The sequence below is a fragment of the Populus alba genome, chromosome 13 (genome assembly GCF_005239225.2).
Source record: "Populus alba chromosome 13, ASM523922v2, whole genome shotgun sequence".
In the NCBI taxonomy this organism is placed as follows: domain Eukaryota; kingdom Viridiplantae; phylum Streptophyta; class Magnoliopsida; order Malpighiales; family Salicaceae; genus Populus; species Populus alba.
In genome coordinates this window covers 897,275-907,507 of record NC_133296.1, presented here as the reverse complement: position 1 = coordinate 907,507, position 10,233 = coordinate 897,275, and the positions used below count along the sequence as shown (strand labels likewise).

At 33.9% G+C, this 10,233-nt stretch overlaps 2 protein-coding genes across 2 annotated transcripts; both read right to left on the bottom strand.

The window, feature by feature from the left end:
• Positions 1-3,376, bottom strand: LOC118060986 (serine/threonine-protein phosphatase PP1). Its single transcript, XM_035074324.2, has 4 exons — positions 2,711-3,376; positions 1,193-1,752; positions 548-733; positions 1-460 (listed from the first exon to the last, which is right to left on the bottom strand). Exons 1-4 carry the CDS (start codon positions 2,904-2,906, stop codon positions 437-439), a joined length of 966 nt encoding a protein of 321 aa, XP_034930215.1. The 5' UTR covers positions 2,907-3,376; the 3' UTR covers positions 1-436.
• A 2,431-nt stretch (positions 3,377-5,807) lies between these two features.
• Positions 5,808-9,518, bottom strand: LOC118060985 (bidirectional sugar transporter SWEET17). Its single transcript, XM_035074323.2, has 6 exons — positions 9,272-9,518; positions 9,131-9,167; positions 8,814-9,024; positions 8,554-8,715; positions 8,244-8,363; positions 5,808-6,040 (listed from the first exon to the last, which is right to left on the bottom strand). Exons 1-6 carry the CDS (start codon positions 9,303-9,305, stop codon positions 6,020-6,022), a joined length of 585 nt encoding a protein of 194 aa, XP_034930214.2. The 5' UTR covers positions 9,306-9,518; the 3' UTR covers positions 5,808-6,019.
• Between the last annotated feature and the right edge of the window lie 715 nt (positions 9,519-10,233).

The window sequence follows — 10,233 nt, the reverse complement described above, 5'->3', positions numbered from 1 at the left end:
AAGAGGGAAAAATCTGGTTCAGCCAGGCTGCCAGAGAAGAACTATTTTGATTGCCAATAGATCAACATGAGGACTCTCTGAGCAAACCATAGAGTAAAACTTGCACAAACATCTCAACAAAAATCAGACCTAATCTCAATCACTACTTACAAACAGCATATGCTAATTGACCAGACAGGAAGTTCCCAAAGAGTATCCAACAAAACAGCTTTGATTCCTGGGCATAACATACAGCATGTGCTGTTGTTTTTGCACATTTTTTTTCCCTAACAATTTGCACTGCAAATTGAGTTATGTGACATTTCAACAAGAAAAAAAGGCTTCTTTCTAAAGATAAACCTGCAATGTGATAGATATTCAAATCATTGCTAGAGCCGAGCCTTGGTCAATCTCCTAATTGAAACAAGAAGAGATCCCTGAATGCCCTTTTCTCATCCTAGATCTTTCCGGCTTTTGGAGGCTGTTTGAACATAGCAAGAAAAGGAGATTAGAGTGTTTCAACCATTACCCCGGGGGGGGATCTATTTCTAATATACTATGCACGTACCTTCTTAAGGATTAACTTTGAAGTGCTTGCTGGTAGAACTGGTTTTAATATCTCAAAGGAACATACTAAGGATTCGTCAACGCTCAACAAAGCACCTGCATTGTCAAACTCCCCACCATAGTTTGGAGCTGAAAATATTGTTACTAATTTTCGTTTGGCAAAGAACTCGTATCCATCCTCCACCACCTAAAACATAGCAAAAAACTTTCATTACATGGAAGTATCAGTCATATCTTTATATATTTTGGTAAGGTAACTGAATATCATGATAGTTTTGCATATTTTCTCACTCTTCATCGTAAAGCAATCTTGTATTAGATTTAAAGACACTTAAGGTTTGGTAAATTAAAGGGCTTAATCAATAGAAAACAAAATCATACCTTTCACAGTAAGGCAACATTAATGAAAATCACTATTCTTTGCATCAAAGTATTTCTAGATAAAATAGTCCAAGTAACGCAAAAGCTTTTGGCAACACATATTTAGAAACAGACATCTCCTAAATCATGATCCAACACACTCCAGTTACAAGGTTTTATTTGGTTATTTGCAAGGGGAAAAGAACAAGGAATCTGGGAAAAGCTGCCTCTTCAACTTTGCAGTTTTTTGTGGGTATTAAGCTTGCTTAAAATGAAATTGTCTCACCTGATGACCTCGGCAAATGAGATCCAGGTCATTTTTATCCAAAAACTCAGCAACTTTATCAGGTCCAAAGGTACATGAAACACCTCGATCACTATCTGACCAACCCTCAACCCTAGCATCAGGATCAGACCACAGTAGATCGCATAGGAGACCGCTATCTGGGATTTCGGTAGGTCTTTGAATTTCCTTTATTTGGCCCAAATGTTCCAACTCTGGAGAGAGGCCTCCGTGCATGCAGAGTATCTTTTCATCAATCAGTGCAGCAACAGGCATACAATTAAAGCAGTCGGTAAATATTTTCCATAGCCGGACATTGAATCTCCGTTTACACTCGTCATAAAACCCATATATCCTATTGATCTTCGCATCCTCATGGTTACCCCTCAAGAGGTAAATTTTGTCGGGATGTCTGATTTTGTAGGCCAGAAGCAGACATATGGTCTCCAAACTTTGCCTCCCTCTATCAACATAATCCCCAAGGAAGAGATAGTTTGCAGAAGGAGGGTAGCCACCGTATTCAAACAGCCTCAGGAGGTCTTGATATTGCCCATGTATGTCACCTGTAAAAAGACAGCAAAAATTAGATATGCAGGGGCCCAAAGTGGAGTTAAGAAGACAAATGATGACTAAAGTGCTTTGCCACATTGTGGAGTCAAGAAGATAAATGATGACTACAGAACTCCACTGTAAATGAGCAGCAAGATCCTTTCCAGGGTAAAATAGAAGTTAGAAGCAAACAACCAAAATATTCAACAACCGAATGGTTGCCATGTGTTTCACATAGTTTATGGGCCATAACTGAACTTGGTAACTTCTTCCACCGGCACATATCCTTTCAAATTTATGAGGCAGTACCAAGCTAACTATGATTCTAAGGCTCTCTGTTTATTTTTTGGACTTGTGTAAGCAAATGCCAATCCGACCTAACCAGAGTTCAAAAACCACTCACAATGTTCAAATTTCTATCTTTTGATAATTTGGTGGTTGCAGAGAATGAATTTGAACTTCAGATTCTCCACTCTAAAGGAAGTGTAGCTACCAATCGGGCAATGCTCTACCAAGGTTTTGACGGTAATCAATGAGTGGACGAGGATGAGCTTTTGCCCCATCCTCTCCCGGAAGAAACACATGACTAGTACCAAGATAGATGTCCTCCTCCCATCATAAACTAATAGTTGTAATCCTTGCTTCCATTCAGTCCAATCGAAAAGATCAATCCTACAATTCCTTCCAATTGAATAAAAACACCAATCCCTTCACCTCAAACATTACAATTCCTTCAACAATCAAAATAAAATTATGAAAAATCTGATTCATCATGCCGTGCCATAACCAATCATCAAATGATCCATGTCTATAGATAAGCTAAAAAATGTCTCTTTTACTAGAATCATTCAACAGTCTTCTTTAAAAAACTCACACGATCATCTCACATTAAAAGCAAAAACACACACATCAGATATGATGATAATCAACCCATTCATTATCATAAGAGGAAAAGAGAGAGAGAGTGCTAACCACATATTCGAATGGGAGCTTTAATCTCAAGGAGAGTAGGCTGAGAAAGGAAGATTTGGCGAGCATTAACACATAATTGACGGATCTCTCCTTCAGATAACTGCACTTGCTTTCCTCCTTTTCCTTCTAATAACCTCCTTATTATATCATCCAATACTGCCTTATCCATCATCCCTTCCATCGTCATCATCATCATCTTCTTCTTCCTTTCTTCTTAACCTCCAAAACAAATCAATACCCAATTCTTTAAATTTCTTATAAAGAATCAAGATTTAAGTCCCTGAACAAGAAAATAAACGGACCCCCAGATGGATTTTTGGCGTTGAAACAGCGAAAATAAAGGATCAAATGAAGAATTTACACAGAGAGAAAAAGGGTTGGTGTATTTTGATCAACAGAAAAGAAGCAAATAAATTAAAGAAAGAGACGGTAAGAGAGAGGGGGGGGGGAGAAGATAATAGATCAAGATAGAAGCAAATAGTAATGGATATGTGTTGTCATTTTCTTGATAAATCTTTTCTCTCACACTAAAAAAGCTATTTTTTCAATGCCAACTGCCCAACAAGATTCAAATAAGGCAAGGGAGGTTGAAACCTTCAAACTTCAAAGGTAAGGTTGAGAGAGAGAGAGAGAGACTTGTTAGAGGACTGTAACAAAAACCGCGTATTTTGAAAAGTCAGTTAATACGTGTACAGCAGCAGCTCTTTCTTTCTTGATTGATTGCCATTACCTACCTCTACCTGTCTGTCTTGTCTCTCTCACAGGTCACAGGTCACAGGTCTCACACATACATACATACATCATCGATGTTTTGATGATACTTTTGTTTTGTTCTTGTCCTTGTGTGTTTTCATCATGTGGTGTGCTCGGTTATCAACCCGCCCACTACGCCCGACTCACGAGAATACAAGTTAATTATTTTAAAAAATAAAATAAAATAAAACCATTTTTATTGCAATTTGATGGTTATTCAAATTAGATTAATTCTAAATTGATTTTTATAGGTATCTAGACTGCTTTTTTGGTTTTTTTTAAAAGTATTTTTAACCTAGAAAAATATTAAATTAATATTTTTAAAAAAGCACCTTTAAACAAAATCTCAAATGCTCTTGAACCTATTTATTTCTATATTTCAAAAACGTTTTTGAAAAAATTTAAATTTTTTTAATTTTTTATTTACTTCAAATTAATAAATTTTTTAGTGTTTTTAAATCATTTTGATATGCTGATATCAAAAATAATTTTTAAAAAATAAAAAAAATTATTAACATATATTTTAACATAAAAAATTATTTAAAAAATAAATACAGCCACGTTACCAAATAAACATCAAAACAAAATTTAAAGTGTGTTTTTATGATAAAAAATATGGTATGGTCTAATCATAATCAATAATTATTTGAAAAATATTAAATAACTGGTTGAAAAATATAAGACCCATATAATAATTGTGCCCGACCGAAGATTCATCAAAAGCAAAAGCAAGTCATACCTATTTTTAAAGGGTGCGAGGAGCCACAACTAATTAGTATATTCAGTCCCAACTTTTTGAAAGGAAAGCTTCAATGGTAAACGAAGATGCCCTACCTATGATTGTATCATTTAATATTTTAAAAATCAATCTAAGAGAGATTCAATCTAAGTGTCTGGATAGTAGTTTGAGACACCTTTGCCATCAAGACAAAACAAAACGAGTACATTTGATAACGTAGCTGTGACTGTTTTTTAAAATGCTAATCATAGATTTATTGGAATTATACTTGTATACCAACTTTTAAAAAATTACAACCACATGTATATTAATTCACATCCTAAACTAATTTATAGTTTAGTATGATATAAACTATAGTTTTTTTCTAAAAGGAAGTAGGCGAGTGGAATTTTTTAAATGGCTGCATGACGACCTAAACCAAGTTGATCTCTAAGTTAATTTATAACTATTATTTTATCTGCAAACTGTTAGATTTCCAAATGAGTGCATCCTTCTTCAAAAGCAAAACTTCACGGCAAATAAAATTTCCAAGATTTTCCACGGGAAGGAGTCTTTTTCAGAGCTGTGGCCAGCTCTTGTATATCAAAATCAAATCTCTAATTCCAAAGAAAAAAAAAATTATTCTTACTCCTAGTCAGAAAAATCCCATGTCTCAAATAAGTGTTTAGTATTTGAAAATATATTAAAATAATTTTTTTTGGATTTGTTTTATATAAACACATCAAAACTATTAAAAACACATAAAAATATTATTTTAATATATATATATATATATTTTTTTTTTTTTAAAAAAAGATCACTAGTCATTTCTGAGTGCATTTAGAGCATGAACACAAGACTCTTGTGGAGACAAATTAGATGCTCTATTTACCTATGATGTTAGGTGTCAACAAATATTATCTTGCAAAATGCAAGTCCTTTTCTTCATTTTTGTCATGAAAAGCAGGGCCAACTTTTCCAAATGGCTGGTTAGTGTAAAGATGACTCTGCATCCACAATTTTTGATAGCCATCATTCTAGGTTGTGGTAGCTAGAATGACTTCGACTTCACTGTTCATGAAGGAGGCCCTCTTCGCTCAGTGGATTGATTCATGATTTTATTTTTGTGATGATTTCGAAAATCACAACTCTAATAGTAATAATATCAGCTATAGTGATTTTTGTGAATACATAAACTAGTTCTTTTTTCAATTGGACTTTAAGCGAATTATTTATTTTCATAAGAAAATATTTTTTTAATCTTTTCTCAAATTCATTTAATGTCCCGGAAAAATAATTTATTTATAAAAAATATTTTCTAATATTTTTATTTTAAGAATATATTTCAAATATTTAAGTCCATATCCATTCTATCACAACACACTAACCAAATACAAACACACTAATCAAATACAAAGCACAATTAATTCTGAGAGATATAGCTTAACTGGTCAGATTCTAAGTTTATTTCTTAAAAATCACCAGTTTGAATTTCATAAATTTTAAAATCACTGAAAACTTACATAATTATTAATTTTAGAATCAATAAAATTAATCAAAATACGTATAACTATCCAAACATCTATATTAATAAAATAAAAAAAAACCATTATCAGTAATGCTTAGGAGAAGGGTGAAATCATGGCTGCATAATAAAGAAAGGTAAACTCAAGAGTGCACACATCAGAAGGCATCATGTCAAAAGGAAAAGGTCTTCTGAGCTGAAATTCCTGGAAAATGTACATTTTATGAACTCAGCAAAAAGCATGGTATGACATCAGAGGTGGATGTTGACCGCACACTCCACTCCAGACAGGTAACCGACAGAGTAATTTCCTTTACAATGAGTGCATTTTAACCTGTAAAACCAGGGAAATTTTCACTGATTTCCTGTCCCAACAACCATCAATGCCAAATTGCCAAATATTAATGTCTGTTCTGTTGAGGGCAACCATAAACACAAGGGGGCTGAAAAATACCCCTCGGATTTAATGAACTTTTTATATGAACTGTGACAAACATAGAAGCTTATGATGATAACTCAACTCCTCAACATGCAGTCAGGCACGGCCACAGAGATGGATGATTATACAGGGTAACATGCAGAATGGCTGATGCAAGTTAGAGAACCTGTTGGCCCAAATAAGCTTAATTGGGAGACTTCCCTGTTTACTGTGAATGGACTCAACTAACACGACCATATTATCAGTCTCTTGCTATAATGGAGAACAAGATCGCACCTCGCAAAAGTATAATTTCTGGGATTATGCAAGTTTGATGAACAGATTGTAATTTTAATCAATGATATCGATTATCATATAACGTCTCTTCTTCACCTGGCAATATTCTGCAATTCATCGTGTTAGACATTCAGCTTTTAATACAATCCTCACAATTCAAAAGCTTTTGGTTTACAAGGGAAAAAAGAGAACGAAACGAGGTTGGCCCTTTGCATGATGAATATTTAGAAGAGGGCTTTTACATTCCACTTAATTTGAAGCATGCAATGCCAGAGAAAAAAGTAGGAGTTGGTTTGCAGTAAAATAAGTACCAATCAAAGCATTCCAAAATCCAAACTGGATGTGTTCAATTCCATAGAGAACATGAATTTTGCCTATATGCAGATATGACGAAATCGCATGGATTACAATGTTCTTGCAACATGAACTTGTTTGCTATAATATCAGCATGCCTACTGCCAGTTTCAAGCATGAATACACTCCGAAGGCATCATAGAAAGTAGATCTAAAAGCTAAGGAAAAAAAATAGAGCAAACAAGAGTTCACAACAGAAGAAGGATGACACCTTGGTAATACCATATTTCTAACCCTGAAAACTTGGTAAAAAGCAGTATTTCCTGGACCTATATAGTGGGCTGCATCACAATCATAGTGGTTGTGGTGGTTTCCTCATCAAATGCAAGCAGTGAAGGCAAAAAGAGACATCGCCTAAATGTACTCAAATAAAAAAGCCATTGGCAGAGAGCAGAATAATGGACTCCTTAAATTCTTTTTGAGCAAATCAAAGGCCATCACTGGCTTTTCCATTCTGACAATAGCTTCTCTAAGGTACTCTTCAGGTATAGCACAAAAGAAAAGACAAACTAAATTTTAATAGAAAGCGAAGAAAAGGTAACCTTATTTGGAACCAACCGATACATAACTCAGTCCCGCCTCCCTAAGTAATGTAAGAACACAACGGCATAGATATGAAGGAGCAAATGCAAATATACACCAACACTCGCAATTTGGTAGCAGATTCAAATTAATACCATGCCAACATTACAATAACTTCGTACTCAGTCGATTCAAAATCACCAAAAAGGAAAACTCATTCCATTGACAATTTTGTCAAGTTGAAAAACAGTAAAGGCAATCATCTGATCATACAAACCAGGACTAGAGTTATTTCAACATGTTAAGCACAAGAATTATCAGTTAATGCCAACCAAATAAAGCCATTATTCCAATTCAAGCATGCTGCTCTTTTTTTATTTTCCATGTTCCTTGAACTGGGCAACGGATACCCTTTTTCTAACTTAAAAAATGACAGCTAGGGATAAGATTCAAGGAAACAACTAGCTTTGATTTGAACAATAAATAACAACAAACCTCATTACAGTGCCATCCCCATTTCTTAACGGTTAAGAAAACCTCGTCACCGACTAAATGCTGAAAATTTTTACTCTTTCATTCCCATCAAATTCCACTAAGAAACCATCCAATCATTTTCATCACAAAAAAATATCATTTCAATGACATGCACCCTCATTTCAGTTTCAACACAACTCAACTATCTTAATTCTTCATTCTATATACTGTTATTTAACAATAATCTAATATGAAAAAATCTTCAGGTTTACAAAATGATGGGACGGGATTAGTTTTTTGACACAACATGTACAAGCACTTTCTAATTCACAATCATTTTATAAAATATATAGTTTAAATAAAAAAGAAAAAACGTTAGTTATTTGTGTTATAAAATATTATGTTATATTGTATTATATATTAATATTAAATATCATGAAGAAGAAGATGATCATGGTGTCGTTGTACATACTCCTAGAAACCAATCTTTCTTTAGCACGGCGTAGCAAGTCCACACCCCTCCATTCAAGAAAACGAAAAGGGAGAGGAGGAAAGGCATATACTCCACACTTCTAGTCCTCACCACTGTTTTCTGCAATCAAACATCTAATATTAGAGTAGTTATTAAATTTTATCAGGGATTTAATTATCGACCCAGTAACCTAATTTTTCTTTTAAATAAAAAAATTAACAAGTTTTTGACTAAATTATAGGATCAAACTAGGTTAACTTGAGATTGAAATCTTTTAATTAACTATGGAGGAAGAGGCAGAGCTTCTTACCATGGCTGCAAGAGGAGAACCATACATGACAACGTTAAGTCCAGCACCCAAGAATCCTATGATATCGGTCTTCATATCACCCTGCAATAATAACTGGCAAACCAACATTGCTGCTGCTAGAAACCCCACATCCAAAATCCCAATAAGCATGGCTGTCTTTGCCTAAAATTGTAATTATTTGTCATATATGGTCAGCACATTGAGTAATTAACCCTAATTATTTTTTTTGTGATGAATGAGAAATTCAAAAAGATCAATACCCTAATTCTTGGAGGTGCAAAAACAAGGAACAATGTCAAGAAAACAATCTCAACGACGACACCAAACCCATTTATGGTGGCCACGAGAAACTCTCCGGTCTTGATAATACCATAGTAAGTCCACAGGGAAGAGTTTAACAGTGTGCAAATGTAAGGAAGGCTCTCAAATTCTTCAGTCGATCGATGCTTCAAAATACGCCGAAATACTCCCCTGAAATATTCAGAACACGGGTTGATCATCTGAAGTTGACAATTATTAGCTAGAAAAGAGATCAATATTCTAGATTACGAGGATGGACATAGATTAATTTACTTACACAGGAGAAAGAAAGAGTAACACTGAAATAATATTACCTGTACGTAATAGCATATATATATATATTAGCAAAGATCCATTTAGTTAATTTTCTTTGAATGGAAATATAGCTACAAAAACCAGACACAACATTTTCTTTTACCTAGTGCTCCGATAATCAAACTGAGACTTTCCATGCTATGGAGATAATGTAATTGTCAAAAGGGATTGTATATATTGTGGGGTTTAATTTGTTGAATGAAGCTTGATCATAGGGATTATGAAGAAGAAGAAGAAGAAGACGGAGAATTTGCTGGAGGATCGAGAGTCTGTGAAGCCTAGCTTTGAAAATTAGGTAGAACTACATGTAGCTTTAGAGCTCATCCACCATGCAAGTTAGTGCTGCTCAATCATCTCTCGTCTCTGTATGTCTTTTCTTAAAGGTCTAATGGCGACTTTATTAATTAAAACATAGTGCTAATTATGTTCTCCATAGTGAAATAAATACTGTATTTTAATTGAACTATTTGTATTATTGACCAGTTAATTTAACCAATTCAATCATAATTAAATTGATCAAAACCGATCGAGTTAAAAAAAAAAAGTTTTTTTTGCCTACCTTTTATCAAGAAAAGAAAACAAAAATATTACCTACGAATTGACTTGTTAACTTCCTATGTATATATAGAAAAAGAGCCATGAATCATGTGGGAATTAATGAAGCAATTAATTTCATGATATATATAGTAATTTAAGAAATCTTCAACTTGACATGAATTAAAAACTAGAGGGAATGACATCAAACATAATTTCCAAATGATTTAACAAGATCCTATGATCTTTCTGATAGTTATTTCTCAAGTTATAAAATAGACTACTTATATTAAATTTAACCACATGCCTGTATCAGTTTCTCCTGTATCATTAGTCTGACAATCACCTTCGAGAAATTAAGGGAATTCAGTCGAATCTTTCCAATGATTTGGGAAAGGATCGACAACGACTTTTGGGTGAAAAATTAGCAGTAATTGCTTGCCAGGGGAATGCCACTGGAGGGAATGTTTCTTTTACAATGTTGTTGTTCTAGATTATTTTGTCATTTTTGCTTTTTTATTTAGAATAATT